At 54.2% G+C, this 21,807-nt stretch overlaps 1 protein-coding gene across 2 annotated transcripts in view; it reads left to right on the forward strand.

Moving 5' to 3' along the window:
• CACNA1S (calcium voltage-gated channel subunit alpha1 S) overlaps positions 1-21,807 on the forward strand; it is a 126,435-nt gene that overhangs the window by 73,365 nt on the left and 31,263 nt on the right. Inside the window, exons 26-36 of one of the 2 annotated variants that reach the window (XM_032801615.1) lie at positions 762-920; positions 1,504-1,614; positions 3,486-3,569; positions 7,454-7,510; positions 12,391-12,519; positions 13,227-13,292; positions 13,803-13,894; positions 15,164-15,323; positions 16,524-16,651; positions 18,165-18,261; positions 19,660-19,762. In XM_032801615.1, the coding sequence (XP_032657506.1) occupies positions 762-920; positions 1,504-1,614; positions 3,486-3,569; positions 7,454-7,510; positions 12,391-12,519; positions 13,227-13,292; positions 13,803-13,894; positions 15,164-15,323; positions 16,524-16,651; positions 18,165-18,261; positions 19,660-19,762 (1,186 nt within the window). The remainder of the gene's footprint in view (positions 1-761; positions 921-1,503; positions 1,615-3,485; positions 3,570-7,453; positions 7,511-12,390; positions 12,520-13,226; positions 13,293-13,802; positions 13,895-15,163; positions 15,324-16,523; positions 16,652-18,164; positions 18,262-19,659; positions 19,763-21,807) is intronic. The other variant, XM_075064972.1, reaches the window with a different exon arrangement.

Below are 21,807 nucleotides of genomic sequence, written 5' to 3' on the forward strand. Positions count from 1 at the left end.
GAACTACTCCCCATAAAGCCAGTTAGGACTTCGGGGAGCCTCCTCTCCCTTGGAGCAGACTGGCTTCAGGGCAAGAAGCTCACACAGCTTCACCTTCCTGGGTCTGACCTTGGAACATTCAGCATCCTTTGCCCCTTCGTGTGCTTCCCACAGCAAATCCAGCCAGGCAGAGTCCTGGGGAAGCCAGAGGGTCCTGCACCCCCACTTCACAGTCAGACGTGACTCTTAGCCAGTTAGTAAAACAGAGGTTTATTAGATGACAGGAACACAGTCTAAACCAGAGCTTGTAGGTACATAGAACGGGACCCCTCAGCCAGGTCCATTCTGGGGCGCAGTGAGCCAGACACCCACGTCTGCACTCACCTCTCGTCCCCAGCCAGCTCCAAACTGAAACTCCTTCCAGCCCCTCCTTCTCTGCTGAGTTCCTTTCCCGGGCCAGGAGATCACCTGTCCTCTTTGTTCTCCCACACCTTTAGCATGCCCTGCAAGGGCCCAGGCCATTAGTTGCCAGGAGACAGAGTGTTGGCCAGAAACTGAGGCACCCACACAGTATTCAGAGGAAACATTAAGAACAGTTCTACTTCATCACACACAGGATTTCCTGCACAGTGAGAAATTGGGTCTGGCCTGGCTCTGCAGGGGAGAGGGGCAGGGAGCGGAGCCGGAGGTTTTACAGCTGGGAGTGTTTCATATTGCCCACAGTGCCACCTCTGTGGTCATAATTGCCCATAGTCCCACCTTTTTCCTCCTGTCTCCCCCAGCGCCAGTGTGTCCAGTACGCCCTGAAAGCCCGCCCTCTGAGACGCTACATCCCCAAGAACCCCTATCAGTACCAGATCTGGTATGTGGTGACCTCCTCCTACTTCGAGTACCTCATGTTCTTCCTGATCATGCTGAACACCATCTGCCTGGGCATGCAGGTAAGGAGGGAGCAAAGGTAACAACCTAGCTGTTGGGTGGCAACCTTTGATCACTGTCCGTAGGGCCTGGGGGTGGGATGTCTGAGACCACCCTGCTCATGGTAGCAGACTAGCAAGCCATCAAAGTGAGACTCAGGCTGGGCCACTGGTCGGGTGCCCCTGGATATCTGGGTTTGGATCTTGGCTTGGGATACTTCTGGCAGTTCAGCATCCCTGCTCCAGGGAGGTCCCTCCTATGGAAAAGCTGGGAGTGCTATAGATGAGGAGGGAGGGACAGTGGCACAGCTGTGTGTGAGTGTGGGGACGCTCAGGGCTGTGGATCAGGACTTGGGAACATCTACAGAGTTGTGGGGCAGGACCCAGGGTTGGAACAGGGAGTGGGCTAGGGGGCAGGTCTATTGGCAGACCTGCGTGTGGATTGGGGGAAAGCATTACAACTTCTATTCACATTCCGACCCTGCCAGAGCTCTAGGTTTGTATGTTGGTCTCAGGCTTTCACATCTGGCCCAGAATCTGAGACCCCAGCCGCATATCTGCTCCCCATAGCCCTTGGGCTAATCTGTGCCTCTTCCTGGCTCCCCAGCACTACAACCAGTCAGCTGAGATGAACCACATCTCGGACAACTTGAACGTGGCCTTCACCATCCTCTTCACCCTGGAGATGTTCCTCAAGCTCATGGCCTTCAAAGCCAAGGTGAGGGTGGGGTGAAAGTCTGGGCTCCGTGAGTGTGGGGAGGGGTGCTGGGGAGGTGCATAATGTGACCGGGATGTGGGCAGCCGTGCCCAGTGGTTGGAGCAGGAGTCAGAGCCCAGGGTCAGAACCGAGTTACCTGGGCTAAGACAAAGCAGGAGCTGTCCCAGCCATGGGCAAATGCTTTGAGTAGCCACTGGACTGCAGTTGCTGCCGTTGCTGGGCTTAAGAGCCTGTCCGCTGGCTCTTCCCACCCCTCAGGCGCGGTATCCATAGGCAGCCTGCTGCAGGCCAGCTGTGCTCATTGGGTTGCCTGGAGACTGGCTCCGCTGCAGACCCTGATCCCTGACTGGCAAGTGCGAAGGGGGCCCAGGCGGTGTGAATCTGGAGAAGGGCAGGGGCTCACCCCAAGCGGTGGGCATGGCATTTCCTCCCTATGTGGTGTCCTGGGAACACAATCCCCTTGGAGCCTGGGGCCCCAGAGAGACCAACTCATGCCCAGTCATCACCTGGAGAGTGTCACTGAAGTCACCTGGGCCAGGGCTGCAGGCTGACGTGGCAGCTCCTGAGGGGAGGAGCAGGGCCATCCAGGCCATAAAGGGGAGCCCTTCCTCCAGTTACCTGTTTACCCAAAACCCCCACCCTCACCCTGCTGCTCTCACTGTCCTGGGTGTCTCTCCAATGGGGGCGGGAGGCTAGTGGTGCTCCCTGGAGCTCTCCAGACCCCCCATCAAACCAGGCTTGCGTGTGAGCGGCCCTGGGAGAGCCCCAAGTCTCCCACCACCGCAGCCACTGAACCATGTGAGAGGCGAGGCAGAGCCCCCCACCCTGCCACACCCCACAGGCATGTCCCTGATGCCCACTGAGAGATGGCCAGTCACCTCTGCGGTCCCTGTCAGTGTGCCCGGAGAGGAATCCCTCCCCTGCCCAACCTCACGAGCCATTCAGCTACGTGAGTCACTGCTCCATGGGCTGCTTTGGCATCCAATGGTCACTTTTTCCTACCCCACCAACACCAGCCCTCGGGGATGGAGAAGCGCAAATGGGGATGGTCCTCTGGGAACCAGGCCCCCTCCAGGTCATCCCTCTGAGCGTAACCTGGGATAGTCACAAGTTGTCTTGCTGCCACTTGGTTCAAACAGATCCATGCCCACCAGGCACTTACCCAGTACAAGAACAGCCTCCTCCAGCATCCCCCTGCCTTCCCTATGCGCATGAAGCCCCAGGCAGCCCGCTTAGTGCATGCCACAAGAGCTGCTGCCTGTGACCCATACACAGTGATGGGGGCCGGGGCAGGTGCAGTGCAGGGGATGTTTCCCAGTGCAGCTCCTTGGCCACACACCTCCCCTGTACTCGCGAGCCATGTCTTCCCCCCCATCCCAGCCCTGACTCGAGCTCCTTTGATGGACAATCACACTGTTGCTGGGCCTGTTGGGGGGTGGGAGCTTTGGTTTCCTGGCATGCTGAGGACTTACCCAAAATAAGCATCAGCACAATCAGCTGGGAAGGTCTGACCCCAGGAGCTAAGTGGGTGCTGGGTTCTGCCGTGCCGGCGGATAAGAGTAGACATGGAAGGCGATCTAAATCCAAGCTCTCCCCATGTCCATCTTGGGACATGGGGGGCAGCCTGTCCTGGCAGACTGTGTTCTGCATGGGCGAACGAAGATCCTCCTTCTGGCGCAGTGAGTGGGGCAGCGGTTTGCAAAGCAGAAAGCACACTGCGCTTGGGAACGGCAGGTCTCCTCTGCAGGGAGTTTATAACCCCCCAAGAGGAATCATCCCTGTCTGACCCTCACCTTCTTCCTTTCCTTTCCCTCTGTTTGCACCCCTCCCTCCCCCCGTCATTCCCACCTCATTGCTGTCTCCAATCTCAGGGCTATTTCGGCGACCCCTGGAATGTCTTTGATTTCCTCATCGTAATCGGTAGCATCATCGACGTCATCCTGAGCGAGATCGATGTAAGTGCCGCGGTGGGGGGAAGGAACGTGTCCGAGAGCATTGGCAGGACTGTGATGTCACGGCAGTGATGGCCTTGGCAGGCTGCCAGCATCCCACTGTCACGTGGGAGGCCCGGTTCCTGCAGGACTGTGCGGGACACCGGTCCGGCTGGCGGAGCAACCTGGGCCGGGCAGAAGGAGAATGGGGCAGGGGCCTGGGCACGTGGGTTAACTTTCTCCTCTCTGTTTAAGAGACAGTGCTGACGGAATCTCTGCTCAGCCATTACACAGCCATGGTGGACCCCCCAGCAGCCTCAGTGGCCCTCACCCCACCCCTCCTCCTGACTCTGCCTGGAAAGGTACCCTGTGGAAACTGCCTTTGTCCTGCGACAGAACCAGAACCTCAAGCTGACTCCGCAGCGACATATGCCAGTACTCCCCAAAGGCTGCACCCACGCTGTGCCCTGCCCATGTTCTTTAAACACATGCCCAGATGGCTAGTAATCAGCTCATTGGCCTGAGATCACCATAGAGACGGCTAAAAGGGTCCCTATAACAAGTTTCTGCCCTGCACTCCGTGAGGGTCAGGCACCGTTTCAGTGACCTGCTGCGTGTTCTTGGAGTGTGTCAGTGTGTATGACGATTGCCACATATACCCGATGCCTACTCTGTATATGTGTGCCTGTATATATCCAATATACACCGGAGTATATTCAGTATATACTGTCTACATGATACCACACGGGTACGCTGCAGTGTGTATGTACCGAGCGGCCTGCATACAGGAGCATTGTCAAAGAGGCATGCATGGAGCATTTGTGGGAGCTGTGTACCTGGTTGCTAGCACGTGGCACGGAAACTGGCTCCATACACGCATTGGGTGTGCGGTATGTACAATCAACCCAGCTGTAGTCGGAGAAGTAGCTTCAGAAGTGAACACTCCGGTGGGGTTAGCATGTCCTCACTAATAAAAAAACCCATCCAGTTGTCACTGCAGAAAGTCCCTGCTCTCAGTGCTGTGTTCCTGAGTGGCACTTAGCCGTTCTCCTGCATCTGACAGCGAACCATCGACAAGGAGATCCAGCCCGGAGGAGATGAAATGTCATCCTCTCCTGTTCTCAGGCACAGCTTCCCAGCCCCAGTGCACACCAGTCGTGCATGGTGGATTACCATCTCTACAGCCCAGAGGAGCCCTCTGGCTGGCTCCATTCTCCTGGGGCAATTGCACTGTCTGTCTCCTCGCTGAGCGAGCTGCCGAACTCCAGAGAGCAGGACTCCTCAGAGCCACCCCCACCAGGTATTGAGTCATTGGCTCCATTCCTATGTCACCACCAGCTAACAGCAACAAAAAGCTGTCCTGCGCAGGACCGCCACCCCGGCTTTAATGAGTGACACTGTGTCAGCCCCTCCTCTTTGTCACCATTCCCAGCCAGCATGAAGGACAAATCCATTAGGGAGCTTGCAGAGGTCCCCAAATTGCCTGCTCATTTGGGCAATTGCCAGCTGCTGTCAGGAGTTCCAGGCAGAGCAGCAGCTACCAGCTCCTTTTCCCAAGCGCCGAGCTGCCATCGAGTGGCTCTGTGCCCACAGAGTGCTCTGTCTGCCCGGGGGGGCTTGAAACATGTTCTGGGCTGCTGTGTCCTTCCTAGCAGTTCTCAGCCACGAGCTCCGGATCCCGTTGTTGCTTGGGAAGGGATTCACTGGAGCTCTGGCCTCCCCCTGGAAAGAGCTTGGCATTCAGTGGGTATCGAGAAACACTAACAGGTTGGGTATGCTGCCCAAATCACCCCACATCCCCTCCTCCAACAAGAGACCTCGGGGTTGGTTTTTTGGTCGCCTTCCAGAGGGTTCACTCGGCTACCCCACAATCTCCCCACCCCTCATCTCCCCCTTGACATCGCTCCCATGCATGCACCTTGACAGCCCCCCCTTATGGCCACTGTCAAAGATCCAGAGGTAAGGGGAGATCCTCTCTCTGGCCACCAGGAGCTAAGGGACCCAGAGTTCTAGGGGCCATGCTGGAGGTTTTGCTTTGGGGGAACTAGGCTTAGTGAAACTGGACATGTAGCTGGAGAGCAGCAACCCCACCCGGTAAGTACTCCTCTCTGCCCGCCGTTGGCAGCTGGGGTTTCTGGGTCATTGCAAGTGGTCATTGCCCATCAGGGTATGTGTTTGCATCCGTCTCACCTGGAGTCTGTAGCCTTGTCTGTTCTGGAGACTGAGCGATTGCTTAGGGCCCCGAGCAGCTGATGGGGGCTCCCTACTGGCTTTTTTAGTATGCGCTGTGTGGGGGCCCCTCAAGATGTTCCTGCTTGGCCCAATGGGCTAGCACTGCCTCTGACTCTGGAATGCTGCTTCCTGCCCAAGTGCACAGACCCTGGGAGCACCGTGGTTTAGGGAGGCAGCACCCTCACGGAACTGCCAACTGGGTCCCAGCAGCGCCGCTGGGACGGGCCGCCCTTGTGTTCTGGGGCGAGGTGAAAGTTCACCAGTAACAAAGCCGTCCCTGGCGGTTGTTTTCTCCCAGAAAAATGTTAGCGCTGGTTTGCTAAGTCTGTCCTCTCCTGCTTTCTCTCTGCTTCCTTTCTCTCTCCTGTTTCTGTGTACGGCAGTTTGCTGACTCATGCAAGATGGGGAGGAGGCCTTGCTATTGGAAGCCCTTTCCTGAGTCACTCAGGTCCCGTTCCAGCAAAACATTTAAGCACATTCAAGTGGTCCCAATGGGACTTAAAGTTCAGCACCGTTGCCGGATCATACCCTGTGACCGTGATCCAAAGCCCACTGAGTCGATCGAAATACACTCGTTGACATCACTGCATGGTGGGTAAGGGCTTACGAGTGAAATTCACTCCTGCACACAGGGCCAGCATGATGGCTAGTCACCACTTAGGCCTGGTGTGATGCTGTGAGTGGTGCTTGTAGCTGTATTCCAGTCATAGGAGAGAATTGTACCCAAATTGCCCTAGCCAGGGAATGGGAATAGCTAGATGTGCGGATATCTGCTCTCTATCCGTGGATCATTTTTGCAGATTGGATGCAGATACAAAGTTTGTATCCATGTAGGGCTCTAGGAATAGCTACGCTCTAGGAATTAACGAATTGAGCACACTTGGGTGAGAGAGTTTTGTGTATGGACGCGAGCCGGAGTCGGGGCAACACCCGAGAAAGAGCCTTCATTAACTTGGTAGTGAAGACAAACCCGAAGTGACTAAGGAGCTGAAGTCTCATTTTCAAAAGTGGCTCAGACACCTGGGAGCGTAAGACTTGCTCTACACATGAAAATGTAACTATTGTGTATGTTGGCTACAGGCATGAATTTTTGACCAGTATGTAGCTATACCAATGCCAATATGCTGCCATGTACTGGTATTCCCGTTTCCGTATGGGAATAGCTATCCCTGTATAAAGCACCTTCTACATCTGCATAACTGCATCCACATCACGGCTGGTTGTATTGCTCTAACTACTCCGGAACAGTTCAAGCAGAACAACTTTCTAGTGTAGACAAGGCCTGCATCTCATTGAACTTCATTGGTGGCTTAGGCCTTTAAGTTGCTCTGGTACTTTTGCAGATGTTTCCTCTAGTGCCTATCTTTAGGTTCCCAAGTCAGAACATTTCTCTTCCAGTCTTATCCAGCTTGATATTTCCTTCAAACTGCCCTGGGGATGGGCCTGGATTCAGATCTGCCTTGTTCTGTGTTTTGGTTTTTGGGCCATCCCACCCTGTCTTCTTTCTGTGTCTCTTTCTGTCTCTGTTTCCCGTCTTGCCCTTCCCTCCAAGGATCTGTGTCTCTGTCTGGCTCTCTCTGGAACCCAGGCACCTGTTTCTCTTTCTCTCTCTGTCTCTTTTTTGTTTCCTGCCTCTCTGACAGTTTTTCTTGCTGACTCTCTTGTTCTCTTGACAGACGTTTCTTGCTTCCAGTGGCGGACTGTACTGCCTAAGCGGAGGCTGTAATGGCATTGTAAATATCAGCTGCATGTGCTTGCAGTGGGTCTCCTTATTTTTCTTCCTCTAGTTGTTTCTCTGCTGCACTCGGCTGCTGTGTTTGCGTGGATTGCATGGTGTGAATCCAGGGAGCTGCTCTGCAAATGCACAAGGTGACTCTCCCATAGCGGAGTGGGGATAGGAGCTAAATACACCAATGGCCTAGGAGTGAAACACACCCAACCTCTAGGAGATCGTCTTACCTCCCATTGAAATGTGATCTCCATCCATCTATCTATCTATCCACCCCTCCCTATCCCTCCCCGACCCATCCATCCATATGACACTTTTCTTCTATCCATCCATCCTTCGTCCATGAAATACAGCAAAACTCAACCAGAGACAGAACCATCTAACTAAGGTTGCATCCGGCTGTTGTACAGACAGGACAAGACAGGACAGTCACTCTACCTGCTCATTGTATCATCTAACACAACGTTAGTTTGTAGGTCTCTCCCCCTAGCTGTATGCTCACAGCTTTTTAAAATGTGATTTGGTGCAATTGCAGGGATACTTTTCTCGAACCTTCCTTTCTCTGCGGAAGGTTAGTTTCCCTCCTGGCCTGACATTGCCTTGGGCTCTGGGTTCCCTCAGTCACTGTTTGGCTTTGTATGGTACAGAGCTTGTGCTGGTGTCGGTGGTAATTGATCTCCTGGTGATGGACAAAAGTTAGGTTTCCGGAAGCAGTGTTCCCGCTAATTTTTCTCACCCATGTGCGAATGAAGTTTGTTATGTGCACCAATATGAGGTGGCGTGTGACACATCATCTTCATATTGATGCACATAAAATTCATGTGGTGGGGGTGAGGTTGAGGGGTTCAGAGTGTGGGAGGGGGCTCAGGGCTGGGGCAGAGGGTTGAGGTGCAGGGTTGTGCGGGCTCTGGGGTGGGGCTGGGGATGAGGGGCTTAGGGCTGGGGCAGAGGGTTGGGGCGGGGATGGTGCCACCACCCTGGCAGGTCTGGGCTGGGGCTGGGCTGGGCTGGGGCACCCTGGCTGCAGCTGGGTCTGGGCCGGGGTAGGGGTGCCCCAGCCACATGACAGGTTGGGGGCCGGGCTAGGTTGGGGCTGGCGGGGCGCTTCTCCTGCAGCAGGTCCCCAGGCGGGTTGGCTGAGCGCCTGTGTGGCACTAAATAGGCTGCTGCACGGCCGCGCACCTTACAGGGAACTTAGGCAGGTGATGTTGTTGGAGACCTGTAGGCAGCCTTTGATAGCAGGTACCAAGGATGGAGGCTGGGAGGGGTCAGTGGCATTGCTCTTGACTGGCTCCCTCTTTTAGATCCCAGGAGGCGGTTGCCCCACTGTGCTGAGAGCTTTCTCGAGGGGTTTCCATGCAGTCCCCCCGCCGGTTAGCACGTGTGTAGCCACTAGGTATTTAGATGGTAACGGATGCAATGCCCCCTGTATGTGATGGCTCAGGCCCAGAGGAGGCTTTCCCAGTGTCTAGCCAGGACAGAGGCCTGGATTCAAGCTTCTGGACAATGCTGGTTTTGAAGAAGTCCCGAGTGCCCCATGTGGCACTTGTGGTCCTAAGTCACATAGGTCCTTTTACCACCCCCCTCCCCCACAAGTGAAGCTCTACATAGCCCAGATGTGGGTAAACTACTATCCGCAGGCTGGACTGTCCTGCCTGGCCCCTGAGCTCCTGGCCGGGGAGCCTAGTCCCTGGCCCCTTCCCCACTGTCTCACCTCCCCTGCAGCCATGCCGCCGCTCTGCGAGCTCCTGCTGCTGGTAAGGGAGCAGGGAGCAGGGGGGTTGGGTAAGGGAGTGGGGGATCCTGGGGGGCAGTCAGGGAGGAGGGGCAGTTGGATGGGGCAGAGGTTCTGGGGGGGGCGGTAAGGGGATGGGGAACAGGGAGGGTTGGGAGTGGGAGTCCCAGGGGGTCTGTCAGGGGGTGTGTGGATAGGGGTCGGGAGGGCAGTCAGGGGACAGGGAGCAGGAGGGGGTGATATGGGTGATCCTGGAAGGCAGTAGGTGGGGGCGTCCTGGGAGGGGGTGGCAGGGACAGGGAGGGGGGTTGGATAGGGGCAGGGTCACAGAGGGGCGCAGTAAAAGGACAAGGATCACGGGGGGTTGGATGGGTTGGGGATTCTGAGGGGGGCAGTCGGGGGGCAGGAAGTGGGAGGGGGCAGATAGGGGGCGGGGGCCAGGGTGTTTGGGGAGGCACAGCCTTCCCTACCTGGCCCTCCATACCGTTGTGCACTCCCGATGTGGACCTCGGGCCAAAAAGTTTGCCCATCCCTGACATAGTCGATTTCCTAGCTGGCTCAGACACCTCTCCCCATACTCCACCCCAACAGCTGAGATCAGCTGAGACTGTCCCTGGCAGCCCCCAGCTTTGAACGCTGGGAGTACAAGAGTCTGGGCATCCGTAGTGGTGGGCAGGGTCCCTGACTGCAGTTTCCCTCCCCTCTTTGGTACAATAGGGCCCTGGGCTATTAGGCTTTTGCCCAGGTGCTGGCTAGTTTTCTTTGGGCTCGGGGCAGTGCCGAGTTCTTTGGAGCTGGCAGCGTCACTGAGTTGGGTTACTTGCGCAGGTGTTTAGAGCGGCTGCACGTGCCCCTAGGGGAGATGGCAGGCAGTGTTTATGAATTGAGCCAGAAAGAAAAGGGGAAAGAGAAAAGGAAAGAAGGTGAGAGAGAGAAAGGAATGGAGGAGCAGGCAAGCGAGAAGCATGTTTTCCAGCTGAGATGTGGCGTGCGATCAAAGCTCAGTGAAGCAGAATAGCGCAGGGAGGCTGTTTCCGGCAGCTGGCGATGCAGGGGAGAAGGCTCTCGTGCCAGCAGTCATGAAGGAGGCCGAGGAAGCTGGTGGTGGGCAGATGGAGGGGAACAGAGAGAAACAAACTCTATCAGTTCGTCTGGAAAAAGTGGGGGTGTTTTAAAGCAGAGGATGGTGCCCAGAGACCTGGCAGAGCTTTTGCTGCTGGTACTGATACTGCTGTGGGTGGGCAGCGGCATGCTGGAGCATGAGGAGAGGCAACCACAGGATGCCAGAGAGGACAGTTGCAGTAGCCATGGGGTGATGGAGGCTGCGATGCGATTTGGGGCCAAGATGGAGCTGGGGCAGGGATGGCGACAGGCTGATTTTTCAGACTCTGAGCCCTTTGGAGAGCAGAATTAGGGACACTTCACTAAGCCTCCCTGGATAAACCCACTCTCTCCTTTACAGAGCTCCCCTCATAGAGAGCCAGGCCCTGGGCAGCTGGGATTTCAGTGTGGCAACCTGCAGTGGCTGGAGATGACCCTGCTGTTTTTGCTGGACCGCTGCCTCTGGCACTGGCATCACTGTGGTGTTAAAGCCTGGTGACCAAATGTCACTATCCCCATTGGACAGCTGGGGAAACTGAGGCACAGAGCGGGTCAGTGATTTGCCCAAGATCACCCAGCAAATTGCTGGTGGAGTCAAGATTAGAACCCAGGACTCCTGGCTCCTCCCATCAAGCATTAGGCCACAGCTGCCTTGTGGGGAGTGGGATCTTGTACTATGATCATCTGATCTGACATCCCCTCTGCTGAATCCAAGGAGCTGTACGTACAGGCAGGTCAGGTCTCTGCTCCCCCCTCTGCCCATGCCGCCCAGTGAGTCAGTGTGCCAGCCACAGCAGCTCCTGGATTCTCCCCAGCGAACGTTATTGAACAAGATGGTGCAATGAGACAAGACAAAGCTTACATGGGCCAGGAGGGGGCTTTGCCCCACAAGCTGTGTCCTGGCTGATCAGTACTATGGAATGTTTGTTCAGCTTGTTCCAAAAGTTATTGGGAGCCTTTGATCAGACACAGACACCTGGGGCTCCTGCTGTGGAAGGCCGCGTGTGAGCTACAGAGAAGATGGGGTTAGGGCTCTAGCCAAGGAGACGGAAGGTCCAGGTTCAGTTCCCTGCCCCAGGCTTCCTGGGGCAAGTCACGCTGGGCCTCAGATCTCTGTGGAGCCTAGCCCTGCCCTGCCGCCCGGCAGGTGTGAAGACTGATCTGTGAATTGCTTTGAGATCTGCTTCTGCGAAGAGCTAAGAGGTGTTATTACTGCAGGTCCCTGGCCCAGGGATGCACCCGCCGAGCAGCGTTTGGCTACTTGAGCGGGTGTCGCGCTGTCAGTTGTGCGTCTGTGGCCCTTGTCACGGAGCGGAGAGTTCCCACTCTTGCCAGAGCTTTTCTCTCCTGACAGCCTCCTTTGGTGCATCTCCCCCTCGGGAGAGCTCCGATCCCCACTTCCTTCCAGACAGGGAGGGACTCACTGGGACTTGGGGCATTAATGTCATCTTTCGAAGGTTTCCCCCACCCTAACCTACCCTATTCCTTCCTTCCCTTCCTCCCACCCCACCCTGGTCGGCCCCGCTCCATGACCCCATGCCAAACATTCCCAGTCAGCTCAAACCCTTTGCCCCCTGCTATAGACCTGCTTCACCCAGGGGGCTCTCAGGCCCAGTGTGGTGGCAACCAGAGCCCCAGGTGAAGCAGGAGGGACCAGAATCCATCATGTCACCCTTGTGGTGGAGCTTAGCATGGGGGAGGGAGCCTCTCATCTGGATCATCCTCGCTGGCATGTACTGACTTGGTAGCACTCCTCCACCCTCACTACAGCATGCAGCTCCCCTGAGCCAGCCCAGCAAGTGGACTTACTCTAACACACATAACATCCAACCGCAGGAGAGCCCTGAGCGGGGCTGCAGATCCGAGAGATGCCTGGGCTGTAGTGGTGAACAGTGGGGGAAATGCCACCAGTTCCGCACAGCGGTGGCTCCTCCCTGTGGCCGAGCAGCCCCGAAGAGCTCAGCAGGTCTCCTGGGCCTGCTCCCACCCTCCCTTCCCTGGGGCTTCTGTTCCCACTGAGCCGCTAAGGGGGGGTGCTTTGCCTGCAGGATTCTGCAGACAATACCCGCATCTCCATCACCTTCTTCCGACTTTTCCGAGTGATGAGGTTGGTGAAGCTGTTGAGCCGGGGGGAAGGAGTCTGGACCCTGCTCTGGACCTTCATCAAGTCCTTCCAGGTGCGTATGGACCAATCCCCAGTGTGGCTGGGCAACTGGTTTTGAGGGTGGGACCTTCAGCCCCACAGCACAGGCCTCTACTGCTCAAGAGCTCCATTAGCCGGTAGCAGCAGCAGGCTGTTAACCTCAAAATGGACCGGTCACTAGCTAGCACGCACTTGACATGTATGTTACCCAAGCATCTAGGAGTTCAGGAAGAGCCAAGAAGGGCTTCTCAGATGCTCATTCATACTGGTGTCAGCATGTCTCAGAGCCTCAGTTGGCCCCATATTCCCCAGACCAGATCAGTAAGATCGCCAGCTCCCTTGCACAGGAACTTCAGGACTGGAGGGGCGCTGAGGGTGCTCTCCAGCACCTCAGTCGTAGGCACCTGTTTGTGCTGAGATTGTGCATGTCCCTTTCTCCCTGCCCCCCCAGTGCTTGTCCCAGCTGCAGGGGCAGGGAGCTCCCTGTGCAGGCTGTGGAGTGAGCGACAGCAGCAGGAATGCTGGAGAACGAGTGTTTTTAGTGGTAGCTTCCAGCCCCAGCCAGCAGCAGGCAGCCTCACTCTCCTGCCAGCTGCTCTGCTGGACCCCTGGCTGGCACCAGAGCTTGGTAGATCCATCCCGACGAACTCCTACTCCTAAAGCAGGCGGGGTCCACAGCGGGGATAGGCTGCTCCCTCTCAGCTCCACTCCCACGTGAGCCCTGTACCCTTTGTCTCACAGGCCCTGCCCTACGTGGCGTTGCTGATCGTGATGCTGTTCTTCATCTATGCTGTGATCGGGATGCAGGTAAGGAGATGGGGACAATGCTGGGTTCCCAGCTGGCAGGGCATGGGAAAGCCAGGATCCAGGGAGTAGGGGTCACCCCTCGGGCGCTCCTGCCATACGACAGGTACAACCCCACCGTCTTTCCACCGGAGGGGCTCAGAGTGCTCTGCAGTCACTAATGAATCAAGCCCCAGCTGCCTCCCTGCCAGGGGGAGGCCACTGTTATCATCCCCAGTCCGCTGATGGGGAAACTGAGGCACAGAGCTGTCAAACTCCCCCGGCCTCACACAGCAAGTCAGTCGCAGAGCTGTAACACACCTTGGATCGCTGACTCCCAGCGCTGTGCCCAGTCCACAAGGTAATCCTGCCAGGCCAGCCCTTTCCCTGTGGTTCTGGCCTATTGGCTGGAAAGGAGCCAGCGGGAGCAGTGGTGAGGCCAGGAGCAGGCGCGTGGGGTGGAGGGTAGTGACGGATGCCTATGGCAGGGCGTTTCTCTGCAGGGCAGCTGGGACCTGAGCATGTCATTCACAGATGTTTGGGAAAATCGCCCTGGTGGATGGAACCCAAATCAACCGGAACAACAACTTCCAGACCTTCCCGCAAGCCGTCCTGCTTCTCTTCAGGTCTGTGTAGGCCCCGCCTCTTCCTCATCCCACCGTATCCCTTCCCATTCCATCCCCTGGGGATGCCCAGTACAGCCGGCCTGGGGGCATTTGTAATGCAGAGCCACCTCACTCCCACAGCTCATTAAAGGGCCCCTTATATGTGCCATGAGGTTGCACTGGATCACAATGCACCAGTCCATGGTGGTGCAACACAAGGGCCTGGGTCTCCCTACACGGAAGCAACAATGAGGTGTAACCATCGTGGCACTGTCATCCTGGCCATCCCTAGGAGCTGGACCCAGCACCTCCGGAGCTGAACATGGAGCTTGTGCTGCGGGGCTACGATCCAGAGCCTCAAAGATATTTAGGCATTGCATGTGGCCCCTGAAATCGGTGGCATCAAAATATCTTTGAGGATCTGGGCGTAAGTCCCGCAGCTGGCACAGGCTTGTCCTAGCCGCTGGGGACCTGGCACAGAGGGGGAGGTATGGCTTACTGACCAGCCAGTTACGGTTGCAACAGGTTGCAGGGAAAATACACTGTGGGGTCAGGTTGTGGCCTGCATGTGCCTTCGGGGCCACACTGGGCTCCCCAGAACTCACCCAAAGAAGACACAAGAGCCCTGATGGAGTTGCCCACAGAGCCCCAGCCCATCAGTGGTGCCTGACTCACAGGTCAGAGGTCAGCTGGGCTTGGTGCTGAACGCAAGGCCAAGCTGGAGCAGAGCGGGTTGGAAAGTTTTAGTTTATCACCACCCAAAGACGCTGTTGGGCTGAAATTGCAGAGTTTTGTGGGAACATGTTGAGTTCAACACCAGTCCTCATGGCAATGTTTCCAAACGATTCGAATCAAAACTTGAAAAATGTTCAATTCCTCATCAGCTTAGGTTATGTTTGTATCCACATTGTGGAAATGAAGTGGTGCGATAACATTCGACATTTCAGAATTGAAATACTTTTGACTGGAGCCCTGACTGCCACTCCTCTGTTCTAAATGCTGGACGTCACTCTTCTCCCAGATCCAGGGATTGAACCCAGGAGTCCTGACTCAGTCCCGTTTTACCTGCTGCATCGTACTCCCCTCCCCGAGTGGGGGGCTAGGACCCAGGAGTCTGGACATCTAGTCCCCTGCCCACCCACAGCTGGGACTAACACCCAATAATATTGATTCTCAGCCCCTGCCGTAACCACTAGCTCCTGCTCCCTTCCAGCTAATCTCATCCCATACTTGCTGGGCAGGGCAGCCCTTCCTTGCAGAGCCTAGCTGGCATTCTCTCTTTCTCCATAGGTGTGCGACAGGCGAGGCCTGGCAGGAGATCTTGCTGGCCTGCAGCTATGGAAAAAAGTGTGACTCTAAGTCTGATTACGCCCCAGGGGAGGAGTACACCTGTGGCACGGGCTTCGCCTACTTCTACTTCATCAGCTTCTACATGCTCTGCGCCTTCCTGGTATGGCCCCTGATTCCAGATCCCCTGGTGTTTAGCTCCTTGTCCCTTCTTTGTCCGTAACAGGAGAAGGGTGAAAGTGGAAGCCATAGGATTGTGCCAGCCAGGGACCAACCAGAGAGCGAATGCCAAGGCTTTCTCCCATGAGCTGTCCCGTGGCACCCCAGAGCAGCCCCAGAGCAGTCCAGACAGGGTCCGACGGGTTCAGGGTGTTCTGCAATGTGCAGCTTCCACTCCCATTCCTGCGAGGCTGAGGGTACAGCACACTCCATTTGCCAGTGGCAGAAGGAAGGCTGGGAAGAAAAACACCAGTGCTGCTCCAGAACTCAGTCACCAGGAGACACTGTCCTCCACCCTCCAGAGCCCACCCCCTGGCAAGCCACTCGGCCACCCACAGTCACGTGGAAGGGGTTGAAATGAATGGGCTGCCATGCAGACTGAGGACAAATGTCAGCATCTGTCTTGCGGGGGTGAGGGGAGGATTCGCCTGTGGTTGTCACTTAGGTTTTACTGGCTGGGTATGAAATATTTCCAGGGAGCTAAGGTCTGTTCCCTGCCTGACGGTAGCTGCAGACTCTGCTGGCTTCAGGAAACTCTCTCTGCCTGGCCCCCACTCAGCCCCTGCATGAGGGGATCCATCCACTGACCCTTTTCACCCTCTTTTTTCAGCCTGGGATCCTGTGGGGCACATGGCTCCTGGGTTGGGTCTTGCTCTGGCAAGTGCAAGGCACATAAAAAGTGTGTGTTCTCCATGCAGTAGTTTTACTAAACAAGTTGTGAAATGCTCTCTAGCTTGTATTGGCTGCCCATCGTGTATTGATGTAAGGACCAAATTCTGCCTTATCCACACAGCAGGCCTGGTCCCTGCATGATGGGTCTCCCAGGGAGAAGACAGAGAATGTCTGAGCCAGGATATCGGGGCTGAGATCTAGGAGGCAGATTGGAGAGGAGAATTTTGTCCAAAGTGTGTCATTTGTCAGAGGAGACCAACCAGTTGCAGTTTAGACCACAGGGAAGATAGCTCAGGGCCTGTTGCCCTGCTGTCATTTTATATAAGTCCTTCACAACTGGAGACCCCACGTCCTGCCCTCTCTGGTGCATTGCGGGACCGATGCTCAGCTGACTTCAACGGGAGCTGCTTTGCGTCAGCTGAGGATCTGGTGCTATATTTGGTCTCCTTCATGTATGCTCCTCTCTTGCCAGATTATCAACCTCTTTGTCGCCGTCATCATGGACAACTTTGACTACCTCACGCGGGACTGGTCCATCCTGGGTCCGCACCACCTGGACGAATTCAAAAGAATCTGGGCAGAATACGACCCGGAAGCCAAGTGAGTGAGCACTGATCTGTGGCTGGCCTGGGTCTGAGTGGCAGCCAGGGAGGCCAGCGGATTATTTCCTTAAAAGGCTGAGAGAAGTTAGCACAGCTCGAAGGTGCTGGATTGGCAGCCTGTGGGACTGAAGTCCCCTGTTCATCCACAGCTCAGCCATAGCACGGGTAGTGTCATACCAAGGACTGTGGCAGATTCTCCAGCGCTGGCAATTTTTAAATCAAGCCAGTACATTTTTCAAGATGTGCACTAGTTCAAAAAGAATTATTTGGGGCAAGTTCTCTGGCCAGTATTATACAGCAGCATTGACCGGTTCTGTTCTCCGCCACCCAGAACGCACAGGTTCACAGACAGGGCCTTGAGCTTGAAGTGAATGATCAGGCCACCGAAACAGGGCCCAAGAGGCGCACCCCCAGGTTCAGGTGCTCGCCTTGTATACATTGTTGCAAAGTTACATTATTATATAACGTATAAACACTTTCCTTCCTAGCCGAGATTAGTTGGCTAAGTCAGTTGTTTACCTGATCAGGTTGCTGACCAAGATATTCAGCTGATTGGGCTGCTGATCCAATTGTTAAGCTGATCAGGTTGCTGGCTCATCTTTTCACCCAGCTGTTCTCCCTCCCTGCCAGACAATGTCCCAACACCAAAAATATACATGCTACATGTTACGTATCCTACAAGGAGGTCAGACTGGATGAGCACAGTGGGCTCTTTTGGCTTATGGCTCTAAAGCCCTGCTGAGATGATCATCTGAGGTCCTTGTTATAACAGTGGCTTTCTGAGACCTGTTAAGAACTGGCCTGAGACACACCAACTCATTTAACTCAGGCCCCCAAACTGCCCCCAGCTGGATTCTAGACTTGGAAGCTTTCCTGTCCCCTGAAGCATCCAGTCCCCAGTGACATAATATATCAGCACTGTAGGGTCATTCTACAATGCCCTGAGATATAAAACCTCGTCAGTTCCAAAATTATCTGTCTACTGACCTACTTCTACTTCTCTGCCCCCCCATCTCTGCAGTGCCTGGGGACCTTGCCTTCATTAATGAGTTTACCCTAGCACCAGTCTGTGCAGCACAGAAGTGTCCATATTGGAGATGGAGAAACTGAAATACGGGCAGCCTTAAGGCCCGGATTTTTCAAGGTTTTTGGCATTGCTGCACTGAGTTTTGCAATGCCTAATTGATTTAGGAGCCTAAGGTTCATTTTCAAAAGAGATTTAGGCCCTGAAGCCAAAAATCCCATTGCGAGCACCTATATCCCTTTGGAAATGAGCCTTTGGCTCCTGAATCAGTTCGATATTGCATCACTCAGCGGAGCAACGTCTGATACCGTTAAAATCTGGGCCTAAGTGACTTCCCCAAGGTCACACAGGCAGTCCGTGGCTGAGCCACAGATCAGACCCTGAGCTCCTGCACCCCAAACTAATTAACCCCCCACCCCCAGCCAGGGTTTGCAATTCTACCACTGGAGCAGATGGGTAAAGCACAGCTGTCTCTTTACTCCTGCAGGGGAAGGATCAAACATCTGGATGTGGTGACCCTGCTGAGACGCATCCAGCCTCCCCTGGGCTTTGGGAAGTTCTGTCCGCACCGCGTGGCTTGCAAGGTAACAACCCCTTTGCAAAGGGAAAGGTTCCATGATTGACATGCTGGATGGGTCTATCCCACTCCCGGTCCCCTCCCTCCAGCACACCCTACAGCCTCTGGGTTCCTCAGCTCCCACCAAAAGGGGCTGGGGAGAAACCCAGGGTTGGTTTTGAGTATCCTCATGATCTGATATCAAGTGTTTAATGGAGAAGGAGGCTTTTGAGGGGAGCAAGACAATTTAAACGGGCGAAGGCTGACATACTTCACGTTTCCTGAATTATAATCCCCCATGGTACAGTCAGTCCAATACAAGGCAGAGGACCCCACCTCTGAGAACATCCCAAAGCTCTTGGTCAGACACAAACCTCAGCTAGAGATGGGTCCAAGCTGCACGGCTCAGCTCTAGTGTCCCTGTCGTCAGGTGTGGGATTGGGGGCCAGGCCCTTCTTCAGCTTTGGTGGGTCCCGTTGTGGCTGCGTGAAAGCTCTTATGGCAGGAGTCCCAACTCCTCAGCGGGGAACGTGTCCCGTCACCCACAGGGGGCAGCTCTCCAAAAGCCGGGGACTGCAGAGGGAGCAGGGAGAGTGGGTGGCACTTCTTCCTGCACCTGCTCATTCTCCACAGAGCATGGAAGACATTTGTGACTCACACCATCAAAGCGTTAACAAAGCCACCCAGTTCCTGGGTCAGAGCTCAAGGCAGCTGTGCCATTTTAAACCAGCTGCGAATTCTGGAGCACTGGGTGAAACGGCAAGTTATCAAGAGGCCATGCGGTCTTATCCCAGAATCCTCTGGGTTGGACGGGCTCTCTAGTGGATCCTCTAGTGCACCCTGCTGCCTTTGTGGTTGGATGGATTTCACTGATCCCATCCCATCCCTGATAGAAGGATGTCTTGGTCCTGCTTTGAGCAGGGAGTTGGACTAGATGACCTCCTGAGGTCCCTTCCAACCCTGATATTCTATGATTCTATGATTCCATGTCTTCCCAATTCCCTCACCTTCAACATCTCCACTGGTGAGGCTACACCCACCATACGCAGCCTTCCGAATAACCCAACCCATCCAAGAGTTATATCCTTTAACCTGACCATTCCCATGCAACCTATGCCTCCGTGGTCTGTCTTTGCTAACTGGTGAGCTGTGCTCTGGAGAGCATCCTTTGCACAAGTGCCATGCAATACAGATGGATCTCCATTGGCATGAATATAAAGGGGACTCTCTCCAAAGGGGCTGCTGGACACAGATGGACCGGGAGGGTCTCTCTGGTTCCCTGGCTCTCAGACTGTGCTGCCATTGTCATGGCACAGCATCTCCCTTAAGCCTGACCTGAGTGGTCCTGCAGGGGTCTGCTGCCGGCCCTGTGCATGGGAAGTATGCCCCGGCCTGGGGGTGAACACAGTTGTTGTTTGTTGTGCAGCGCCTGGTGTGCATGAACATGCCTCTGAACAGCGATGGCACCGTCACCTTCAATGCCACTCTCTTCGCTCTGGTGCGGACAGCCCTCAAGATCAAGATGGAAGGTGAGGGACAGGCTCTGTCTGCTTTGGTGCCCTGCCATGCCAGCATAGCGTTGACTGGTGCATCTATAGAGATTGCCTCCAGAATGCTTCCCTAGCCCCACCCATGCAGGGGTCCCTCCCCAGCACCAGCGTGAGATGTGAGTAATATCAGCTACCCTGGTGCATTTCATCTGGGCACCGAGGGCCAAATCCTTTGCTGCTGCAAATCAGCATGACTTGACTTCAAAGGAGTTACGCCTGTTTATACCTGTTGGGAACTTGGCCCCTTATAATTTAGCCTCACAACACCCATGTGAGGTAGGTGAGGGTTGTGTAGGGATCCTTTCACCCATCCACAGAATGCTGCCTTCTTCTTTGAGGAATGTCCCTAGTGGTGCTCCACCCCGAGCGCCTTCGATTGGAGATGTTTGCTAGAAGTGCCCGTTCGGCCCGTGCATGCACTCCAGACATCCCTGGGCCCCGTACTGAGGGTATATAGAGCTGCCCAGGAAAATTGCTGTCAGTTCCTTCTCAACCACTCACTGGCCTGAGACAGAGCATCTCACTTGCCCACTTCCGCTTTGCTCTAGCTTAGCCTTGAGTTCCTAGTTCAAGTTTTAGTTTAGTTTACTTGCCTCTCTCCTTTATTTTATAATTGTCTCTCTTCAGTTAATTTGGGGAGGGTCTGCTTAATAGCCCCTTTTTCCTCCCCTCCTTCCTGTGGGGTTTGCCTTGGGGATTGTCATCAACCTGGTGTACAGGGGATGCAAGAGCTGCCTTTCCCACTGGGAATCAATCCCAGTCAGCGATGGACATTCCCAGTGTATCCACTATCTGGGACATGCCTAAGATTCCAGCCAGCTCCAAAATCTGCTCAGCTTTTGAAAGCAGAACTAAAAACTCCTGGGGATTCAGCTTAGGATTGTTGGAGAAAAACTCAGTTCTCGCTTTTTGTTTGGGTGCAGCAGAGTCAGATACTTTATTCTGTTTAGCAGCTACAACAGGGAGAGAGTGCACTAGGACATAGGGTCTCCCCTTCCTAGACAAATCTCTCAACAGGTAAACAATTTCAGCAGCATTTATACTTCTGTTACAGATAATAATAAGCAACAGCTGCATTTTGTTTATACATAGGTCATCCTGATATCTTGTTTTTCTCACTTAAGAGACTCCAGTCTACATTTCGTATTATCTGCACAAGGCTGAAAAACAACTTCTCACACAGTTCTTTTCCACTCGCCTCACACAATCCTCGCTTCTACAAATCTCGCATTATTAGGGTTACAGCTAGCCTGACTCAGGCTAACAGAGACTGTCATGCATTAAGATCCCCTACAAATCCCTCTCAGTTATTTCTCTACTTCCACACTCTCCCCTTTTGTACTTTTAGTACAACAAATATTTTTAAACCTTTATTTGCATTAAGCCACGGATTTTAGATTTTACATGAGATGTTTTAACCTTAGGGGGTTTTGATTGGCTGTAATGACAATGCATGATTAGCATGGACGTGAAAGGTATTACTTTACAACAACAACAATATAATTTTAAACTAAATAATAGCAATACAAGCAATCACATTTTCATAGCAATAATGTGATGGGGTTGTTGTACAGTTCTAGTTATAAAGCACAATACACTATACTTCGTACATAAAATAGACGTTTTATAAGCTGTCTGAAAGGCATACTCTTTAACTTGATATATATTTTGAAACATGAATTTGCCCTTTTACTTGAGAGATTTTTTGAACCTTTGGTAACAATGAAAGCAAATTTTGAAACTGATTAGGTACTAAGCTGGTTTAATTAAAGGGTATCTGGAAACTAAGGGCTACTTGCAAAATTCTGTCTGCAGGCCAGTAAACAATATGATTGCCTGCAGTGGTAATGAGATTAAAATGTGTATTTTGCAATGTGGTGGTTTTAACATACACCCAGCTATTATTAGCTTGAAAAAGTAAGTGTTCTGCTAGGGTAGTTTTTTGTTTTTTGTTTTTTTAACAAACATTGTCATGAACAGTGACAACTTCCCCTGGCATCAGTTTATGGATACACTTCCATCGG

The sequence above is a fragment of the Chelonoidis abingdonii genome, chromosome 4 (assembly GCF_003597395.2).
Source record: "Chelonoidis abingdonii isolate Lonesome George chromosome 4, CheloAbing_2.0, whole genome shotgun sequence".
Taxonomy (NCBI): domain Eukaryota; kingdom Metazoa; phylum Chordata; order Testudines; family Testudinidae; genus Chelonoidis; species Chelonoidis abingdonii.